The 23,215-nt window shown below is 35.0% G+C and overlaps 1 protein-coding gene across 12 annotated transcripts in view; it reads left to right on the top strand.

Moving 5' to 3' along the window:
• Nucleotides 1-23,215, top strand: part of Smarca1 (SWI/SNF related, matrix associated, actin dependent regulator of chromatin, subfamily a, member 1) — an 87,905-nt gene that overhangs the window by 21,996 nt on the left and 42,694 nt on the right. For 5 of the 12 annotated variants that reach the window (XM_013118267.3, XM_040744570.1, XM_021231045.2 and 2 more), the window contains 14 exons: nt 353-454; nt 2,471-2,637; nt 2,956-3,056; nt 3,166-3,266; nt 6,286-6,465; nt 9,854-10,009; nt 11,225-11,356; nt 12,319-12,387; nt 15,366-15,475; nt 16,188-16,414; nt 17,410-17,531; nt 19,956-19,991; nt 20,808-20,960; nt 22,865-22,997. In XM_013118267.3, the coding sequence (XP_012973721.1) occupies nt 353-454; nt 2,471-2,637; nt 2,956-3,056; nt 3,166-3,266; nt 6,286-6,465; nt 9,854-10,009; nt 11,225-11,356; nt 12,319-12,387; nt 15,366-15,475; nt 16,188-16,414; nt 17,410-17,531; nt 19,956-19,991; nt 20,808-20,960; nt 22,865-22,997 (1,789 nt within the window). The remainder of the gene's footprint in view (nt 1-352; nt 455-2,470; nt 2,638-2,955; nt 3,057-3,165; nt 3,267-6,285; nt 6,466-9,853; nt 10,010-11,224; nt 11,357-12,318; nt 12,388-15,365; nt 15,476-16,187; nt 16,415-17,409; nt 17,532-19,955; nt 19,992-20,807; nt 20,961-22,864; nt 22,998-23,215) is intronic. The other 7 variants (XM_005076838.4, XM_013118266.3, XM_005076842.4 and 4 more) reach the window with 5 other exon arrangements.

Raw genomic sequence — 23,215 nt, 5'->3', positions numbered from 1 at the left:
TGGCCGAGCATTAGCCTGCTCGGGATTTCTAAGCCTGCTATTTTATGGTTACACATTTGTTCGGCTTCAATTAAAAAATAGACAAAAAGGCTTAGCGTTTTATTTTGGTTTCTATTCTAATTAATGCCATTTCTGTGATATTTCAGGTTTTTTATGGGATCTCAGGTGCACAGGACTGGATTAATCATAAACCCTGCTTCATAACTTGCTCTCATCATTGTTCCATGCATGTCCCTCAGTGATTTATTTATCAAGTTATTTAATTACTTTTGGCTTTCCTTAAGGGAAAACATTGACCAGGTTAAAGACCTTGCTTTGCAATTGGCTGATGTTTATTTCCTTTGAATTCTAGAAAAGCACTTCTCCATTGCAATTAAAACTTGCTGCTAACGCTTCCAAATCTGAAAAGGAAATGGACCCAGAGTATGAAGAGAAAATGGTAAATATACCCTTGGTAAGGTAGTGACTACTGTGATTCTCTTTGTTTGTTTGTTTGTTGACATGTCTGGTTATATAATTCCAGCCAGAAATTCTTGAACTTGTGACTCTTTAGCTTTATTGTCCCGATTTCTATGATTATTGGTTTCACTTTCCATGCCTTATAGTTAATTTTTATAGAGATATGGAAGATGAAAAAGATTTTTCTGTTCATGACACATGACCAGATTTCATAGTACAAATGTAATTTAATATATTAAAGTGTCACAAGTGTGTGTATGTCAGTGCTGGGAACATGGATGTGTTATACCCATCTATCTGGGGGCTAGGGCTCTGAACTCAGGGTATTATATTGTTGTGACAAGCAATTTAACCACTGAGCCAACAATTACTTTTTATTGAGTAAATGAATCTCATTTTCAAAGGAGAAAACTAAGAATCATGGAGACTATGTGGAATAGTTGAGAAGAGAAGCCACATCACACTTTTGCTTGCTCAGTGGTCTTTAACCAATACTAAGATATTCTGTACTCAGTGATGAAGGTATCAGTGGCAGTATTTGTATGGCTTTGTGTATGTCATGATGCCAGATCAGCATTTCTCCTTCTGAATTTGTATATAAAGGAATGCTATACACTGAGGAAATATGTAGTATATTCAGGCTTATTTACCCAGTGCATGAAAGTATTACATATTTAAGTAGTGAAATCTTTGTTAAGCACCATATATTGCGTTATGCTTTGTCTAATTTTCAGTCACCAAGAGCTGGCAGGTAGTTGGAACTGATTTCCCCCCCTGAAGGACTATTTTTGCAGTTTTAAAAATAAGTAGGAAGGAAATACATGTTTCAGTTGCTGATAGCCATTTTACAAGAGTCTATGCCTTGAGGTTTAAGACCACATCTAAGGAGACAGTTAATGTTTTAACAGTTCTAAAAACAACATTCCAGAGAGGATAACATGAAGTAAAAAAGTTTTGGCCTCCTTCCAGCTCGTCATCTGAATGTATTTTTTTCTAAGTCTTGTATCTGTGCTAATGAATATTCCCGTACATTTTTGGTGGTATTAATTTTTCACCATCAATCAATTATTCTCTGCTGAATAGTCAGAAAGTGACTCTAAATAAAAAGAAAAACAATTTAATTTCTTCCTTTGTCTAGGATGAAGTACAAGTCTTTTGATCTTTTAAGGTTTTGTAGTGAACATGTTTATTTTTTAATTTTTTCCTATTTCTCTTTATTGAAAATAGATTTTTTACTATATTCTGAATATGGTTTCCCTTCCCCTTATTCTTCAGATTCTCCCCAACTTGCCTCCCACCCAAATCCACACGCCTTCTTTCTCTCTCTTATTAGAAAACAGGCATCTAAAATTGACAATAAATAAAATAACTCATTTATTTTGATGGTACAAGTTATATGCATTGCTCATAATTAAAATTTTAGACTACATCAGCATTTAGTACTTAATATAGATTAACTGCTTCATACATGTGTGTGCCTATATTTTTTCTCTAAGTTCTATTCCCTTGGTTAGAAACCTCACATGCTAGTAGCGTAAAATATTATTTTCCAGATTGCCATAATTCAAAGCAATGTTCATTGTATTATCGTACCATGACATTGAAAATATTTTTGAGAGCACCTAATATTGTATTCTTAGATTTCAGCTATTTCTCGGTGCAGCTTGGTAATTCTCAAAGTTAAGTTTATAGTATATTTCTCTTGAGAATATTTACAGAATCTTTGGAGTCTTCTGTTCAAACTATTTGAAACAGCATTTTAAAATTTGGTTACTTACAAGCTGTGGAACCCTGGGAACAGGCTTTGCTCATTCTGTGCCTCCAGTTTAGCATCTGTAAGATGGGTGCAAAACTGGTGACTATCTCATGGATTTATGAAGGGAATTTGGTAGATTAGTATGTTAAAAGCACTGGGGATATTGCATAAATTAAGCAGAGTATAAATGTTTACTGAATAACTTTGAATGAATGTAAAAAGAAAATCTCTCCTTTTCCCCCTTTTATAAATTAGAAAGCAGACCGAGCAAAGAGATTTGAGTTTTTACTGAAGCAGACAGAACTTTTTGCACATTTTATTCAACCTTCAGCACAGAAGTCTCCAACATCTCCTCTCACCATGAAAGTGGGGCGTCCTCGAGTAAAGAAAGAAGACAAGCAGAGTGTGATTTCTGTTGGAGAGTATGCACCCTTCTCTCTACTTTCTTCCCTCTCAATGTCTCTCCCTTCCCATTCAGTTTGCTCAGTAGAAATACATAAAACATGATCATTGACAATATAAATATGTCTTGAGAAGGTAAATATGTCTTGGAGATAGCTGTGTTTTTTCTTTACCAGAACTTAATTAGTTAAAAATGTAGACTGCTTCTAGCACATTCTGTGCCAGACACTAGATAGACTAAATAGCAAGTTCCTTTTTCATAAAAGATGTTAACAAACCTAACTTAGTTGGTGCTTCAGCATTGGTGTTGAATGTGAAAGGTTTTTTTTTCACTTTAGCTATCGCCACAGGCGCACAGAACAAGAAGAAGATGAAGAGCTGCTGTCAGAGAGTAGGAAAACATCTAATGTGTGTGTTAGATTTGAGGTTTCACCGTCCTGTGAGTACTTTATCACAGTCATGGTTGCTTTTACAGTTCAGTTTGAGAAAAACAAATTTCCTCGAGTATACTAGTGGAAGTTTGAGAGGCTCTTCATTTCTGTTTTCAGATGTGAAAGGAGGACCCCTGAGAGATTATCAGATTCGAGGACTAAACTGGCTGATCTCTTTGTATGAAAATGGAGTCAATGGTATTTTGGCTGATGAAATGGTAAGGCTCTGGTATTTAAAGTATGTTCTGAGTCACTAGAAGTTTTTAATGTAAATTTGAACTGCCTGTGCCGGAGTTCCTGCAAGCACTATGCCTGGAAAACTATCTAATGGCAAAATTATTTACCTTTTAGATTTATTTATTTTTCTTTCTGTGTGTGAGCGGCTTGCCTGTGTACCAGGTATTTGCAGTGCCTGGGGAGGTGAGAAGAGGGCATAGGATCTGCTGGCACTGGAGTTATGGATGGTTATGAGCCACCACATGAGTACCAGGAATGGAACCCAGGTCCTCTGTCAGAGCAACAAGTGCTCTTAACCTCTGAACTATGTCTCCAGCCTGGAAAAGAATGTTTGTAGTCTACGACTGTTCAAATAACCTTTAGAATATAGCCTTTTGCACAACACAGAGATCAACGGAGATTTCCTGAAGTGGTACAACACCTTTTTTTGCTTTTGCTATTGTTTGCATTTTGGCTTCCAGGAAGCCCAGAGAAAAGTGTAATGTCAAAAGGAATATCCCTTCAGCCTTTAAGGTCCGCCCTTGGTGGTTTCTTTTTCTTTTCCTTTTCTTTTCTTATGCTTTACCTTCTAGTATAATTTTCCTTGATAATTTTTCATTTCTGTTTTGCCATTAGTTTCTGTTCCATGATTTTATAATAGGCAACCTGGTGTCTTCTTGGGAATGAGGTAGGATATATAAACCAAACAATAAGTAAATGAATGAATGAACGAATTCATACATGAATGAATGTTGTCCTGTAACTAATTATGATAGGCCACTGTTATATGGCCTCAGACTAATGCGTTTCAATTATTTTGCCTTATCTTCCTAAGTGTTGGTTGGGATTATAGACATATAATATTCAGCTTCAGTGTTGAGTCTCCTTAACAGTAGAATACCAAGTGGCAGTCTTTTGATAAGCTAATGAATCATGGTCATGCATGTAAAATAACTGAAGATAAAGTAAGACCATACAAGATGCTAATTGAGTAGATGAGGGAATTATATGAAGGCCCTAATTTGTATTTTAAGATAAAATTAATAAAAATTAAAGGGCGGATAGACGGAGTTATAGATCTATTTAACCCAATAATATAGTATTTATGAGGCCCAGGAGTCATATTTTCAATCACTATTCTCCAGAAGGCCAATTGATGAAATGCAACTTATGACATTTAGTCACTCCCATAGGCACTCATCTTTGGCTGAGCAGCTATTAGGCATGTGGCAGAGCCATTTTTTTTAAAGCAAGGGTCAGTAGCTCCTTACATTTACATTATCCTCTTGAGGGCCATGTTAAGCTCAGAGTGGGAGTATCTTGGTTTATCTGTCACCAGGAAGACTGGGAATATTTACCCCAAGAATTTCTTTGCTACAACCTGTCTAAGACAAATGATCTAAAAATCCTTCCAGATTCTGCTGATGTTTTAATTTTATCTTATTTTTTATTGTCTTGCTTCCTTTTCCTTTTCAGTACTGGAACTTAAACCTAGGACCTTGTGTGTACCTAGACAAGCACCCTATTACCGTACTACACATCAATCCCTTTTATATCTTTTGTTTTGAGACAAGGTCCCAAGCTTTGAACTTGTGATTCCCCTGCTTTGGTCTCCCCAGTAGCTGAGATTACAGGTTATACCACCATGTCCAACTTGTTTTGATTAACAAAAGAGGAAGATATTTTAGAGAACATATGCAATTAAGAAAAATAAAAAGATATTTTTAATTAATTACTTTTAATTAAGTAATAGTAATCCTGTCATCGAGAAATAACCACAGTTGACATTTTGGCATGTTTCTTTTTAAGCTTTTTTCCTAGGAGTTTAGTTGAGATCATATTGTATGTGTAATTTGGCATTCTGACTTCTTCACATTCATATGTATTTTTGTATCATCAAATTACTTTGTCAAAGTAAGTTTTTTTGGTGTGCAATAGTCTTAAGGAGGTACCATTGTTTCTGCCCATTTCTCTCTTGATGCTGCCCATTTATATTGTTAGCCCCTGTGGTATAAATAGAGCTACTATGACAATCTTGTCCTTAGATTTTCTGTTTCTCCCAGGTTGTTCTACAGGACTCCGGGAAGCGGAATTGTCTTCTTAAACATTTTAAGGTTTTGGTGGATATTGCCCATAATAACCCATCTTAAGTGACTTATCCGATAAGATATAGCCCATAAAAGTGGCATTTACCTTAGATTTATAGAGTGAACTTCTATGCTTTGCTTAGAGATAAAGGCAAAAAGCTGCTTAATTATTTAGTGTTTACTTTAACTCGTGAAGCTGGGATCAAACCCAGGGCTTCCTACTAAGCAAGTGCTCTTCACCGAACCACACCCCAACTCTTATTTTAAAAAGCTGACTTTAAAAGGCTGAACAGCATACTGCATAGTTACCTTTCCCATGGGCTAGGTGGCAGGCTCACGGGGGTTTGATATATTACTTTAAAAGCACACTGCGCTAGGTGATCTCTAAGGTCTTTTCTCACTGCACTGCTCAGTTCCCTCTTGATTCCTAAGGTCATTAAGGGGGTGAGGTGTAAGTAGACAGCCGGAAGTCTCTTGAGAGGCACAGTCTGAATATTTAATGCCTGGGCTGGAGAAATGTTGGGAACAATAGGAAAGAAAGGTCACTATCTCAGCAGTTTCTAGAAAGAAGTCTATTTTTGTGAAACATATACCTCAAAATTCCTAGTTTTTCACCTACTAGAAGAGATTATGTAATCACTTTGCTTGCTCCTAAATAGAGTCAGCATGTCCTAAGTGGAAGGGTAACTTATTATACAATAATTTGACTACAGGTTGTGGGTTCTTTTCCTCTCCATTCACGACAAATACTGAACTGAAATGGTCTTGTATCTTTCTTCTTTAAAAAAAAAAGGCTCTTCTTACTTTTCATCGGTGTAAGCCTAGTTCCCAATGTGAGATTGTTGGCACCTATTTTTTCTAATGTTGTTTCTAACAAATCATTTTATTTAAAAATGTGTATCCATGTGTTTTCCCCTTTGTGATGATAATGCAGGGTCTTGGGAAGACTTTACAAACCATCGCTTTGCTTGGTTACCTGAAGCACTACAGAAACATTCCTGGACCCCACATGGTTTTAGTTCCAAAGTCTACATTACACAACTGGATGAATGAATTTAAACGATGGGTTCCGTCTCTTCGTGTTATTTGTTTTGTTGGAGACAAAGATGTAAGAGTAAGTTGAGAAACAGCTTTAAAACTGCTGTCAAGGATACCATGTCTAGACTGCAGTTGCATATTTTTTGCTGTTAAAGATAGTTAAGTCAGCTATGAATACTGCTGCTACTAAATAACACTCCAACGGTACCAACTCTGAGCTAGGCTCTGTTGTACTGTGCATGTATTAACTCATTTAGTTGTGAACTGTGTTTCCTTTTACATAGTATGCACCATTAGCAACCCCATCATTTTTGGAGACAGAAGTTGCAATGACTTAAATCTTGCTGTTTGAAGTTTTGGATTGTTGGTGCATTCACACATTTGTCCACATATAGAAATCTTCTGAGGCTGCAGAGAACCTCTCCATTCTCTGTTTAAGCAAGACTTGTAATGTGTCTGTGTGTATTCTCAGATAATACTAGAAATTTGGATTTTGGCAGGGGAGGGAGAGATATTTAAATTAGCTATTTGTCTAGTTAGTAAGCTATAATCATTTAGGACTGTAGAATCAATCAAAAAGTAATAAATTATGCAAAACACAAAAAGAATAATTTGCTTAGAAAGCATATTATTGAACTTTGTCTTTATTTTGCCCTCAGAGAACACAGTTTAAAATAAAAGTTTATACTATTTTACATATTTAGATAGATGGATTATCAAGAGGTACTCTCAGAGGTATAGTACCATAATGAATTATGTAATTTTATCATTATCATTTTGCTTGAAGAAAATTTGCTTAAATTTATTTAAATTTAACTTATAAATAATTTAAATATTGAAATACTGAGTTCATAAATTTAGAATCACAAGGTTGATTCCTTCCTAAGCCTATTATTTCTCCATAGCAAATTGGTCACTTAGAACTCTTTTCTTGTCATTGCTATTACTTAATGTACTGCAATTGCTAACAAAATTGTATTTCTAAGATATTGATACTTTGCTGAAATCATTTCTTGAAAATTATAAGTAAAAGGACAACATCCAGGTGTGTGAGTTCTCACAGTACAATAATAAAACTATTTTTTTTTGAGGTAGGCTCTCACTATTTAGGCCTGGTTGGCCTGGAACTCACTGTGTAGACCAGGCTGGCCTCAAACATCTCCATCTACCTCAGCCTCCAGAGGGCTGGATTAAAAATGTGAGCCACCATGCCCAGTGCATAAAAATGTAAATCAATGGATTTAAATATGATACATAGATTCTAAATTTTTTATGAGTTACCGCTGGGGAGCTTTAAAGAGAAAGAGAGTGGAGGTACATTAATCATGACTGTCCTGCCTCCTGGGAGGCTGGGATTATGTTGACTTGAACAATCTCTTAGCTTGAAAGCCAGTCTGTGAAGACAGTAGTTTACAAATTGTGAGTAGGTTGTGGTTTCATCTTAGTTGGTAGTGGCAACATTTTTTAAAAGTATCAGGAGGGAATAGCAGAGCAAGCAAGCAGTTTCATAACACTGGCAAATAAAAGTGTTGCTTTAATAAATTGTTTAAATTGGTTTTTGGATACATAAATTCTAACACTTATGCATAAATTAGATCACAAGTTAAATACAGTTTATTACAGTTCATAACTAAAACTTTCTAAACCAGGAATTATCAATCTCATATATAATTAATGTGGTAAGTTCAGTTCTTAGAGATTGATGTTGATGTATCTAAAATTCTGGATGATCATCTGTAGACCCATTTGAACCTTGGTATCATATGGGATAGATATGTTGACCCTCCCATTTTTATGGCTTTCTGCAAGTAACTTAGGAGGCTAATATTTAACAATGAAAAATTTAATTTCTATACAAGCATTTGAGTTGTGAAGTTGTTAGAGATATAATTGATCTTGTCTATATAAAGAGATGCTCTTTTTATATTCATTTTATTAATTTATTTTTTATATTCCAAGCCCATTTCCCCCTCTCCTCCTGCTCTCCCCACTCCCTCCCACCTACCATCTGCTCCTCAGAGAAGGTAAGGCCTCTCCTAGGAAGTCTACTAAGTCTGTCCCATCATCTTGTTGAGGCAGGACCAAGGCATCTCTCCACCCCCACACCCCTATGGCTAGACTGGGCAAGGTAGAGAGATGCTCTTGATCCTGACTGATATAAAGTTCTCTTGAAGTCTATTGCCATATTGCTTTTTTTAAATCTATCACAGAGGAATCCATACCTAGTGAACATGGAAACAGATATGGTCTTAATTCCAACATCACTACTGATTGTGCAGTTATGAGTGAGTTTCAATGTGCACGGGCTTAATACCAACAAAAGGAGAGCTTTGGGGTCATGTAGCCTTCAATATTTTATCAAGATATCTAACTCTAAATCTGGCCAATAGTTTCATAATTTATAAACATGACTTAAGTTAAATAAAAAGGAAATCCCAATTCCACAAAATTCTTGAGAAACCATGAAGCTGAATCTTTTACTCAGTGAAACAAAGATTAGATATTGGTTGGAATCAGTGAGATCTGGTACCCAGCCCACCCCTAACAATCTTCTAAATTTTAATTGCCTTTTAAAATGTGACAATTTTTCAACATCTAATCGAGGTGGCTACAAAGCTATTTTTCTGTCCTAGGAAAGCCTTTTAATACATACTGAACCCTTATAAATGTTGTTGAATGAATCAAAGTGTGCTTGGTGCATATTTATGAATTAAGAAGTAGAGATTTTTGTCCATAACCCATTGATTTTCTTTCTTTAGGCAGTGTAACTCTCAAGATACAGTACCAAGTAGTTCCTTTTCACATAGATTTTTTTCTGCTTCCTTTAAAGTTTTGTCTTTTTACTTTGGTGCATGACATCTGGAATGAAGTTCCTACTAGTTGCAGATGTTTTCAGTCTAATTGGCTACCATGTTGGCCACTACCTGTGAAAATATAAAACTAGTTGTCAGTAGTCTCATGGTTTTTACTAGCTTCCTTTACTACATAGTGAAGATTCCCTTCATTAAACCACATCTGTAGCCTTATAATAACATTAAGAACTTCACAAAATTATTACCAAAATATCAATTCTTTTCGACCGGGAAATGAAGGAATATATAGGATGTCCCCAAAGGTGTGAACTGTTACTATATGTTAGATTATGTTAGTAGTGTTTGAATCTTTATAGCACTAAGGTGTTCAGTTATTTCTTCCATGTCCTTTTGGGCCTCTTGTGACACAAAGTGATTTTCTGGTTCATGTGATATGAGCTTATGCTTTTCTTTTGTTGATAAGTATGTTCTCAACATAGCCAGATTGTTGACCACAAAGTTATTTTTGGGTCCTGATTTTCCTATCTCTCAAACAAACAAGACAAAGTGTGGACCATGATGGTCCACACAACTCTTAATATTTTTAGACAATTTAATTTGGTGATCACCCTGTCAACATGTTGTAATATAGCAAACTTTATTTTGGTTTAGGCTGCTTTTATTCGTGATGAAATGATGCCAGGAGAGTGGGATGTCTGTGTGACTTCTTATGAGATGGTAATTAAAGAAAAATCTGTCTTTAAAAAGTTTCATTGGAGATACTTAGTCATTGATGAAGCACACAGAATAAAAAATGAAAAATCTAAGGTAAGTTCTCAATATCCTTTTTCAAGTTTTCATTTACATAGTAAGCTTGTTCGTTCACTTTTCTGTGTTTAAAATGAAAACAAAGTACTAGAAGATTGTGGTATTATACACAGGCTGTGGATGAAAGTCATTTTTTAAAAGTGTTCATAAAGGCTAAATTATTGAATACAGGACCTATAAAAGTTGAGCACCAATTTTAATGCAAATTAGGTATTTATTTGCTACATTATTTTAATATTACTGAGACTATTTGTTGTACAAATATAATTTCCATCGACTAATTTTTTTATTGAGGAGTTACTTATCTTATGTGTATTTCTATGGATTAGAAAAAGGAATTTCCTGCAATTATCTGACTTATGTGAATTAGAACATTGAAAAATATCAATTATCTGTTGTCATTTAACTTCATTGACAGTAGGAAAAACTTCACTTATAATGATGAGCCTCTCTTTGGATCACTGGGCTACTTTGGGAGAAACAGGGACAGAACTGGAGCAAAACCACCAGGTGGAGCGTACTAATTTCACACTGGAACTAATACTTGATAATGCTTCAAGAAGAGCATCCTAAAATTACTGATTTTATGTTTTGTCACATTTTTTGTGGTAGTAAGCTTGAAATGTTAATACATAGTATCAGGGAAAATGAGCTCAATTCTGGTGCGAAAAATTGTGGTCAGGCTGAGTTGGAATTTAGCTGTGCATGTAGATAAACATGGTTGGTGTGGAGATTTTGTTACATAAAGTGCTAGCCTGGATTCCACTAAATAAGTTTTATTTTCTGAGCCTCAAAATGGGAAACTAAAACATTTCATGAAGCCGGGCCTTGGTGGCGCACGCCTTTAATCCCAGCACTCGGGAGGCAGAGGCAGGTGGATCTCTGTAAGTTCGAGTCCAGCCTGGACTACCAAGCGAGTTCCAGGACAGCCTCCAAAGCCACAGAGAAACCCTGTCTCGAAAAACCAAAAAAAAAAAAACATTTCATGATGGGGAGGCATCTCAGATATAAATATGACTTTTATTCTTTCAGGTGTGGAAATGTCTAGGATATTAGTGTGCAATGTCACCTGAACTAAGATGTTTTTCCATAGGAAGTTAATTTCCATGTCTTAGTGTACCACAATGTATTGAGTGAAGCATATAACTGAATATTGAGCATTCCAAGAACCAGAACAATGCTTATGTAACTGCTATGTATACATATTATTTTTAGCTTTCAGAGATTGTTCGTGAGTTCAAGTCCACTAATCGCTTACTTCTAACTGGGACACCTTTGCAGAATAACCTGCATGAACTCTGGGCTTTACTTAACTTTTTATTGCCGGATGTCTTTAATTCTGCAGATGTAAGTTTGAAACATAGTATTTGTGTGAGGGGTGCTGGTGCTCAGGGTTGAACCCAGGGTGCTTAGCTGATATCCATGTTAGGTGCCACTTTACTACTGATCTCCAATCCCACCTCCAAATCATACATCATAATGTATTTTCCTAATGTTCATAATCATTTATGTTCTTCCCTCCCTCCCTCTCTCCCTCCGTCACTCCCTCCATCTCTCTCCTTTATTATTATTGTGTGTACATGGTGTCTGTATGTGTGGAGACCAGAGGAAAACTTGACCAAGTCACTTCTCTCCTTATATGTGTACTCTCAGATTGAACTCATTTTCTTATGCTGACCCTGTGAACTATCTTGCTGGCCTGAGACATCTTTTTTCAAAGTATAGACAATAGGTTAAATTTATACTTTTTTTCCATTTGTGATTCTTTATTTGTGTGTTTCAGTTTTCTCAAGAAAGTACAAGGCCCAAAATTTTAGAGTAAGCATATTTGGGAAATAGTGCATTTCTATTCTCTCTAATTATTCTCTGTTATTTTGCCTATATCACAATTTTATCACATTTATATGATAGATTGAGTCTAGAATAGTGTATTCAACATTTCCATTAAATTTAAGACTTATTTTTCATTATTATCAACATATTTTTATGAGAGCAGCGAATTGAATAGAATGATTCAAGGATTTTGTCTTAATTTTTATATCCCATTTTCTTAACTAGGTATAATGTGTGATATAGTGAAAATAATATATTCTAAGGTGATAGTGTTCCTTTATAGTGTCATTAAAATTTTGTCAACCATTACAGTATTTTCATCTATTTTAAAAATAAGACATATGACTATCAAAATAGAATGTTTAAGTACTTTTAAAGTGGACTATTTCTATATTGGTTGTATATAAATGTATAGAGTATCAAGTTTATGTTTTTAAAAATTGTGTACTTATTGTAGAATTTTCACCCCTCCACAGGACTTTGATTCTTGGTTTGACACTAAAAATTGCCTTGGTGATCAAAAACTTGTGGAAAGACTCCATGCAGTAAGTAATAGTAGTTAAAAAGTCAATAATAAATTTAATGGAACATAACTGAGCATATTTAAGCATAACACAACTTTGGGAAAATTTTTTCAGCCTCATGAGTCCAACAAAGCTTAAGACATATTTACATTGAAGCTCTTTACAAAGTAATATGGCTTTGTCAGTAGCATGGGATCTTGATGACTTAGAAACAATGCTCAAGATAAGGGTCTAGGGAGTGTGACTGATGTAAACTTAATCTCTTTGGCAGTCAGGATTTGGTCTGGCCCTGATATAACACAAAACTCACTTAGGCTGTTGTAAAGTATAAGTGACAAGGATAACTTTATGACTCAGAAGCAATGCTCAAGGTTTTAGGCAGAAAGGGCCTGGGATAAGTAAAACATAAATTCTGGAAGATATGGGCAGAGCCTGACGCAAAGGATCACCAGACTGTAAACTACATCCATTCCTAGAATTCTAGGAGGATGATAACTTAAACATCTCTTTCCTTTGAAGGATGCCTGTGAGTTTAACTTCCTGGCTTCTCCAGTTTTTACCTGTGTACACAAGCACTTTTTGCCCCATCCATCCATCCATCCATCCATCCATCCATCCATCCATCCATCCATCCATCCATCCATCCATCCATCCATCCATGCTCCCTCAACTTTGGGTCTTTAACTATGATTTTCTTTTCTTGACAGCCAATTTACCACAAAGAGTAGTTTACCTCTACATCTTCACTGCCTAATCTCCAATTTACTCATAAATCTGCTGATTATTGATGTCTCTCCATCCCATATGAGTGAAACCTATTTTACATAGTGTTCAATGACTTTTCAGTTGCTAAATTCAGGATATGCCAGTAGTAATTAGCCCCACTAATCAATATTAGAAACTATTTGGTTTCTCTGGAGATCCACTCCCATGTTTTCTCCTACCTTAGCCTCTAACTCTCAAGTTTACTTCTCATAACTATTTTATAAAATCTATATAGTACCTCTCCTTTATCTATCATTTTGCTTTCTACTATTTCAGTTTTCCATAGTCAATAATAGTCCAAAATATAGAAAATCATAGAAGGAAAACAATGATTAATCTCTATGCATGAACCACCACTAGTTTCCATACCATTCTTGAAAGTATTATTATCCTTAATACAAAATACTGTCTGCTGTTGAAAGAAAATATATTCAAATAACTTATATTGCTCTATTATATTTTATTATTATTTTACTATATTTCTGTGTTGGATTTATAAATTAGATTTATCATAGATATATATGTATGAGACATCATATTGTATATAGGATTTTTTATAACTTGCTATCTTGAGAATCTTCTAGGGATCATGGACTCTGTTTCCAATGGGATAACTGGGAACTACTGACTTTATTTAACTTCCTACTGCAACCTGAGGATTTTTTTTGCTGTCTTACAGACAGTTTAAATTTTTAACAAACATTTAGATAAATTTAAAAGGCTCAATCCAGAAACAAACAGTCTCATTATCTCTTATAGATATCTAATAATAATGGCTTATTACATGTTCACTACAAATAATCTCTGTACATGAATTACCACAAATTTTCATAGCAGCCTAGGAAATAAGTACTATTATTTTCAATGCAAAATACATTAAAATATATGTGTTGAAATATTTTTAGATGAATTGAGAAATGAACTGGAAAAAATTAAAGTCTGTTTAATTCTGCTTCTACTTGTTAGCATAGTGACTTTGGTGGACTCACTGAAATTGAAATAATCATATTGATCCAGGTGGTGATGGTGCATGAGGCAGGTGGATCTCTGAGTTAGAGGCCAGCCTGGTCTACAGAGTAAGTTCCATGACAGAGGAACCATGTCATGGAAAACACAAAAACCAAAACTAAAACAAACAAAACCAACAAAAAAGAAAATAAACACATTCAGAACTGGAGAGATGGCTCAGCAGTTAAGAATACTTGTTGTGCAGAAAGGACTTGGGTTCACTTCTCTACGTGGAGTCACACAGCCAACCATATCTTCAGTTCCAGAAAGTATGATGCCTTCTTCTGGCCTCCATGGGCAGGCACACACATGTTGCACATACTATAAATGTAGACAAAACATATATATTAAATAAGATAAATATATCTGAAAAATTGAGAAAAGAAATAATCATATTCCCTTCGATGATTTATTATAAGGATTTAACTACTACCTATAAAGTTAATGGTGCAGTATGTGGTATGTTGCTGGTAGATACTCCATGAATTGGAGCATCATTTTCTTGTGACAAAAATCTGTGTTCCCGATATACACTAATTACCTTTTATCTCTATTCACACTTGTCTTTCTTTTTTAACATTGAATTTTCTTCATTCATTTATTTAATTATTTTAAATTACCTGAATTTTAATTTTATTTTGAGGGAATTTAAACTGAAACTCTCATTTCCTATATTTCCTAAGTTAAAAAATCTTGTATTAAAAGTAGTATTTAAAGCAAGAATTCTTCATTGATTACTCAATAGACAACAGCCTTTTCTTAATTTTTAGCTTAATTCCTCCTGTTATGTCATGAATGTTTAATTTTCCTCCCTCATTTTTACAGGGGCTTGGAATTGAACCTAGAGATTTGTGAGTGCTGATCATTCTCTCTTTTTTTTTTTTTGAGAAATACCCCAACCGCCATTTCTTCTAAGATGGTTTCTTTGTGTAGCCTTTGCTGTTGTGGCATCTGCTCTGTAGACCAGGTTGGCCTTGTACTCACAGAGATCCATCTGCCTCTGCCCCCCAAGTGCTGGGATTAAAGGTGTGTGCTATTCCAATATTTTAAGGAGTTATTTTTTGGTGGTTATTTACTGAGAGATTAGGCAGATTTTGGCTTTTATTATTGTTAGTGTTTGTTAGATTATGTATCAGGATGAAAGCTTTAACAGGTAGTATTAATGAAATACACAGTTTGAAATTGTAAATGCTTTATGTGCTTTTATAATAAACCTTGCTTTTTAGGTTTTAAAACCATTTTTGTTACGCCGCATAAAAACTGATGTAGAGAAGAGTCTGCCTCCTAAAAAGGAAATAAAGATTTATTTGGGACTGAGTAAAATGCAACGAGAATGGTGAGATATTTTATATCCACTCACACACACACACATGCACACACACACACACATACACACACACACACACACAAGAATTTATTAAAAACTGTATCTGTTGAAAGTTCAACATGATAATTACACTTTATACTTAAATGGCAAGTTAGGTTGTTCAAATATTCTATTAGTAAAATGTGTTTTATTTAAAATGGAAGTTGAGATTACATTTAGCTCAAGCATGAATATAGCTCAAATGAGTCAAAAGTTCGCTGTAAACTTTCAGGAAATACATTAATTAGTGGATATTGTCAGACGTAATTGCTGGAATCACTGGTAACAAATGACAATTTCTAGTAATGGATGTGATATAGGGACATTGTCACTGGTAACAAATGACAATTTCTAGTAATGGATATGATATAGGGACATCGGTCCATAAACAACATATAAATAAGTAACATTCAAAACAAAATGTTCAAATCTTTACTTTCTTAGTTTTTCAGATCATATGTTCTTTCAAAAAAACCCTTTTGTATCTTCTGGGGTTAAACCCGGGGCACTGTGCATATTAGGCTTTCATTCTACCATAGAATGATAACTCCAGCCCTCAAAACAAATCTGCTTTGATTTACTTTATTACTATTAAATAAGAATCTAACCATAGGACTGTGGGAACATTTATTTATGGCATGAAGTGTTCTTAAAATTGATTAATTATAGTTTAACATTTTAGGTATACAAAAATTCTGATGAAAGATATTGATGTTTTAAACTCTGCTGGCAAGATGGACAAGATGCGACTCTTAAATATTCTGATGCAGCTCCGAAAGTGTTGTAATCATCCTTATCTATTTGATGGTGCAGAGCCTGGCCCACCTTATACAACAGATGAACACATTGTCAGCAATAGTGGTAAAATGGTAGCTCTGGATAAGCTATTGGCGAGAATTAAAGAACAGGGTGAGTGAGGGAATTTTTATTAGCATGGAATAAATTTACAACAATGGTTTGTGTGTTAATAAAATATTTCTTATTCATTCATCTACTTGATTAGTAGACATTGTTGAGTACTTACGGTTTGTCAGGAGTTGTCCACAGGCTAGGAATCCAAAGGTGAATATGACAATGGCTTTGCCTTGGAGAAGCTCACAGTGTAGTGAGAAAGAGGAGCTGCAATTCATTGTACTAAGTGCACTTTGTTGTGCTGTTGAGAAATGGGGTTGCGAGTGCCTTCACAGTGATGATGTTTGAAGTCAAGACTGGGGAATGTAGTTAGGAGTGAGCTGTTGATAATGGGAGGGGATTGCTTTTCCAGGGCAATGGAACAGTGTGAAAGAAGGGAACACAGAAGAGGAATTTATGGTATGTGAGGTAGAATGGCATTTGGTGAATTTGGTAAGGATAGATGGTACCAAATTATGAAAGGCCTTTAAATCCATACTTCAGAAAGTGTTTAGACTTCTATTTTGGATGCAGAGTCATCATAGAAGTTTAGTGAAATGAAGTAACATGAGCAGAATTGTATGTCAGGAAGATAACATTGGCAGCACTTTGTGGGAAATTTACTGGGGATGAGAGATTAAAACCAGAAGACAAGGTAGAAGACAGTTGTAATAGTAGTCCAGTGGGAGATTATATGGATCATTGTAGATCCTTAGAAAAAAGAGTAGGCAGAATCTTAGTTGCAGTAGTGGGTGTGAAAGATTTTTGAAGATCTAATGAAAACCTTGTTGATCAACCAATAATTTTGTATAACATTCTTTGTTTCTTGTGTGTGTTTGTGTATTCATGTGTCATATTCTTTAGGTTGTCTATGATGCTTTATTTTGTTTTTGACTTTCAAGTTAGCTGAAATTACTAGCATATATTAATTGCACAAAGACAATGTGTTTCATTATGGTGTTTTCATACTTTACACAAGTCGTGTAACCCAATTTTCTGGTGAAATATTTTAGGGTCAAGAGTTCTCATTTTTAGCCAGATGACTCGTCTGCTAGACATTTTGGAGGATTATTGTATGTGGCGTGGTTATGAGTATTGTCGACTGGATGGACAAACCCCACATGAAGAAAGAGAGGTGAGGGCAAGAAAATGAAGCAAGACTTTAAAAATCAGAGCTCAGTTACACAATACTTTTCTTTACCAAGTTGTTTTAAGCTTTGGTCTGGTCTACTTCTAGGTGGTACTGAATTTCTCACTGCCATCAAGGTCTCTCTTCCATATTTATCTTCTATTTCACCAGTTTTCCCAATCATCCCAAGATCTTCAAAGATATTCTTTTCTAAGAATGCTATCTGATTCCATTCTCATCTCTTTTAGTCAATATTCCATTGATTACTGTTTCTCAACTTAACCTCCGACTTCTGATTTTATGTTACTTTCTTAATTTGTCTTCCAACTGGAGACCCTTGTCATTTATGGAGTTTAATGGTGGACATTTTGCTGACTTATGAATAACTAACTTTAATATTGAGTTAAGGAACAGTCTTGTCTGTGGTGGACTTTTATAAAAATAAGTTATGACAAAATAGGTGTAGGTACATAGTTGTTTGGGATTTTAGGACACTAAAATGTTGGTTTGGAAGCAAGAGTAAGTATGCCTATCTATCACCCAATGTCTTCTTCAGATTTGGAAATTCTTGTCTTTGTTATTATTATCTATCACAAATACCATGACTCGAAGAAGGCATTTTAAACACATTATATCACTTTGTTGATGACTTTGCTAATTCCTTTTCTCTTTCCTGTGATCCTTTAGGTCTCTGTCTTTGCTTTCTTTTTTAAGTCAATACTCGTCCTCTGGGCAAAAGAACAAGATTTTATGGTACAATGGAAAATACACAGAACTTGGCTTGGAGAGCTGACTTTTAGCACCATTTTCTCAAGTGTACAGATCACTTAATTATGTGAGCCCCAGTATCTTTAATGTCATAAAGATAAAATTAATACTAAATGCTTCTTTCTGATGACATTGTGAAGTTTGGTGGGTATAATAGCTATAAGCAGTTTAAAATATACAGTCCACAATATATTGTGTGCCATGAAATTGCACACAGGTCTGTATATGTTCAGGACACTTCCTTAGGCTATAGAAACCCCAGCTTATGTCTCTCTCCTTACACAGCTTCTTCCACTGACAAGGATTTCTGTCTTTTATTCACACCCTTATTGAAGCCTGGGTATCACATAGGATAGTGTTACCAGCAGCACACAGACCTCTCTGTGTTAAGGGTTTTCTGATACCTGTTGAAAGGAAAAAGTTCTGGTAACTTTTACATGTAAAAGAATGTTTAAATGCTTCAATTACTTCCCCCGATAGTTTGAAGTCCTCTAAGACAGTTACTTGAAACTTTAGTTGACTTATTTCTGAGAACCTATTCCTTCACTAAGCATAGCATCTCTGGTTCTGTTCAAGGCGATTGACGCTTCTTTCTAGAATGAAGAGGATACCAGGCAAAATTTAGTATGTATTATCTGACCTCAAAATGCCAGTTGTCACTTCTGACCTAGCTCCCTGACCATTACTTAGTGATGTGGAAGTTCTTCCTCCTCCTCCTCCTCCTCTTCCTCCTCTTCCTCCTCCTCCACATTTTCTAAAACTCCAAATATTGGTCTCCATTCAAACTTTTTGAATTACATTATCAAATTTGAATACAAAGAAGTAATTTCTTTTCCCTGGGAGATGTTCTGCTTATGTTGCTATTCATATAATAATTTCAAGTCTTTTCCTAATACATTTGATTCTTTGCTCTGTCTATGAGCAGTGGAGACTGTTCCTCCTTAATAATTGTGGCATTTACCCTTTCCTATGGATAAATTAAGCCATTTAGGCCTCTGACATAATTGGTCTCACTTTTTATAGGGAAACTTAACATATGTATATATGTTATGGGCCAGGTACTTTGAAGTTCCAAATGGTTCTCCCGGTAGTCTGGGTAAGAAACTTATAGGATTTTTGCCACATGAGGTTGTGTCTCAGAGAAGTTAAAGGCTCATGTCTCATATGTATATACACGGCTGAGTTGTGCTTCACTCCAAGGTTTTTGCGATTTCCTTTAGACCAGGGTGACCATCACCAATCTTATTGTGTTCTTTACTACATGGTTTCATGCTCTACTGACTGGTAATACTAGTCACCTTGTCTGCCTAGAACTTAGATCATACTTGTCTATTGTGTGAAAAATATGTGTGCATTTTGTGACTATATAAGTAATTTATGAGGGAGATTTACAAATCTATTTTCTCTGGGAAGTATTTATGAGAAATAATATGTAAGAAATTGATGCCATACTTTTAATCAGGATTATATTGTGCTTTGTCAGTAAAAATAATCATTATAAATAGTTTTAGGAAATATTTAGCCTTAACTATGTACTCTAAAGTAATGTGTCCCCTTATTGTTGGTGATTTAGGTTGTTTCCAATTTTTCACTGTTGTAACAAATGCTACAGTGAAAGTCTTTATACATAAATCTTGTGTACATCTCTGATTATTTCCTTAGGATAAGTTCCTGGAAGTGGAATTACTGGGTCAAAGGGTATGAACATTATTCAGGCTCTTGGTGCATGTTGCCAAATTGCTTTCCAGAAAGATTGTTCCAATTTACACCCCAGAAGCAATATCCCTCATCAACATTGAGTATTATCATTTTTTTATCCTTAAAAATGTCAATATATTATTTGTTTGCATCTATTTGATTACTAGTGAGAAATGAACATTATTCTTGTATATATATATAACATATATATATATATATTCTGTTGAAGTTGTTTGCTTCTCAGGTTCCTTTTTCTACTGGCGTCATCATTTTCCTAATTACTGTCTATGAGATCTTTGTATAGAGGATATTAACAATATATTAATTCTTAAGATTTTTACTAAATATCCCTGGACATGTTATTCTGATTTTCCTGATTATTTACTCTTTCCCCTTTGTCATTTTCATATTATTGATCATCTTTCTCTCATTTGCATTTCTCAACTTTTCTCTCTCTTGATTGATCTTAGCCACATCTTGCTTGTCAGTCTTCAAAATATTGTTTCTGTCATTTTACTTGAAGACATATTTTAGCTCTTAATTAATTAGAATGCGAATGAATTATTTGCTTAGTTAACCTTATTTGTATGATTGCTCTGTGTTTGTCTTCATTGGTTAACATTTATAAACTTCATATAGAAAAACATCTTTTCTTCACCTACTTACACAATGCAGTATATAGCTTTGAGGAATATTATAAAGTAATGGGTTATGGAAAATATTATATATAAAGTATAAAATTATTTTCTGTGAGCATGTTAACTTTTATATTTATTAAGATTTTCTGTTTTTATGTTTCTTTGTTAATTAAAAAAGGGAGCGATAGAGGCCTTCAATGCTCCTAATAGCAGCAAATTCATCTTTATGCTGAGTACCAGGGCTGGAGGTCTTGGAATTAACTTGGCAAGTGCTGATGTGGTTATCCTATATGATTCAGACTGGAATCCACAAGTTGATCTACAAGCTATGGTTAGTAATGTTTAACAATACCATGAAATTATTGAAGCTCAGAATAATATTTTTATATAGCGCAAAGTTAATGAATGATTAAAAGGTAACAATCTTGGAGTGATTTTGTGCAAATTAGAATTAAAGTTGTTGAGCTAATTGCAAAAACAAAACAAATGAAAACTAATATATACTTCAAATATAAGTGTAAAACTTACATATATATGTGTACATATATACATATATGCATATACATATGCATATACATATACACATGCTTTCATCACAGAATAGAAATGTCAGCTTTTTCCTATTCTTAAGTATTGAGGAGACTTCCTGAGTTTTTTTGAAAAGAGGATTAACAATCAATCTATTATTTTACATAACAAATGCATATTAAAATCTTTAGGCCAGGCATGGTGGCATATGCTTTTAATATCTGCACTCAGGAAACAGAGGTAGGGGAATCTCTATGAGTTTGAGGTGACCCTGGTCTACAGAGTGTGTTTCAGGTCAGCTGGGACAACATGGTTACACCCTGTTAAAAATGTTTTTTTTAGTACTAAAGTTAGAAAAGGTCAGATTTTGACTTTTGTGATAAAATAATTGGAAAGAGAAGGTAAAATATGAAAAAGGAAAATGCCGTTTGAGGACATGATTTGAAAACTTTGAGTGTGTGTGTGTGTGTGTGTGTGTGTGTGTGTGTGTGTGCTTTCATTTGTGTGTATGTGTGTTCCTGAGAGATTTGGAAATCAGAGACTGACATGAAGATGTCTTCCTCAGTTGTTTCCCATCTTCTTTTTGAGACATGTTCTCTTATTGAGCCTGGAGCTTGCCTCTTTGGCTTGACAGGTTGGTCTATGAGCCTACGCCTGTCCCACCTACCCTCCAGCCCTGAACCCACTTGTTGCAACCTTTAGAATACACTACCATGCTTGACATTTATATGGGTGCTAGATATCCAAACCTAGGTCCTCATGCTTGAGCAGTAAGCACTTTACCCACTGAATCATCTTTACAACCTTTTAAATAATTTTGTGAGCATGTGTGCAATTGCGCGTGTGCACAGTCTCTCTCTCTCTTTCATACACACACACACACACACACACACACACACACACACACACACACAAAGCTGTTTCTCTTACTGTTTATCATAGTCTGGTCATTCAGGGATTGCTGTTTGGAGTTTAAATTTTTAGATGTTTGTAGAGCATTAAATTCTCTTTGAATGTGCTTTATCTAAAAATTAGTTATTGGACTATAGTGTTTTTATATTTACTACAAGGACTGTTTTTCAACCTTGTTTCTTTGTTCCTCCTGGCTTCCTCTCTGTTCCCATTTGCCCTGGTGGTTTCTGCATTTTAAATACACTCTCCCCACATGCTTATATTTTGCCAGAATTTGTCACCTGCCACCTTTGCTAATTATAAACCATTGAAGCAATTCTAATATAGTAAAATTATGACGATCTCATTAATATTTATGAACCTTTGTTATGTATCCCAGAATTGCCTTGGTAAGCAGAAAGAAATGCTTGATGGATGATGAGATAAAGCAGATTTTGTCAACATAGCAGCCCTTGCGAACTACATTGTTCCTTTACTACAGAAACTCCTTGCTTCTCCTAGGGATGTTTGTATCTAGTGAGTTAAAGCTACATAGTAACTTTATTTGTCCTCATCTTAAAGGGGATTTGCCTCACGAAATTCTGAGTTTCCCAGTAGTAGCACAGCACGCTTTGTGATTTCTTTGTTCCCAGAAGTCTTTGGACATTCTCAGCATCCATCACCCACCATTCATAAGTGACAGGTATAGACAGATTGAAGTCTGAATTTTATTTTGGGATATTTATAGCACTGTAGCTATGTGTCTAAGTCTTAACAAGAGTCTCTAGCATCTTACAACTGGACTCTTTCTGCTAGGATCGGGCACATCGCATTGGTCAGAAGAAGCCAGTACGAGTCTTCCGTCTCATTACTGACAACACAGTGGAAGAGAGGATTGTAGAGAGAGCTGAGATAAAACTGAGACTTGATTCAATTGTTATACAGCAAGGTATTTCTATATGGAAAGTTCATTAGTTGGAGGAGAGGTAAAACACATTTAGTTTCCTGCGAAGATTAGTTTTCAATTATCTTTTTCCCTTTTAATTTTAGCTTATAATATAATTTCATCATTTCTTCCTTCCCTTTCTTCCTTTCAAACTGTCCTATATATATACCCTCCTTGCTGTTTCAAATCAATGGCCTATTTTTTAAGTGATTGTTATTACA

Source organism: Mesocricetus auratus, unplaced genomic scaffold (genome assembly GCF_017639785.1).
Source record: "Mesocricetus auratus isolate SY011 unplaced genomic scaffold, BCM_Maur_2.0 Super-Scaffold_100003, whole genome shotgun sequence".
In the NCBI taxonomy this organism is placed as follows: domain Eukaryota; kingdom Metazoa; phylum Chordata; class Mammalia; order Rodentia; family Cricetidae; genus Mesocricetus; species Mesocricetus auratus.
This window is presented reverse-complemented; position numbering and strand designations above follow the sequence as displayed.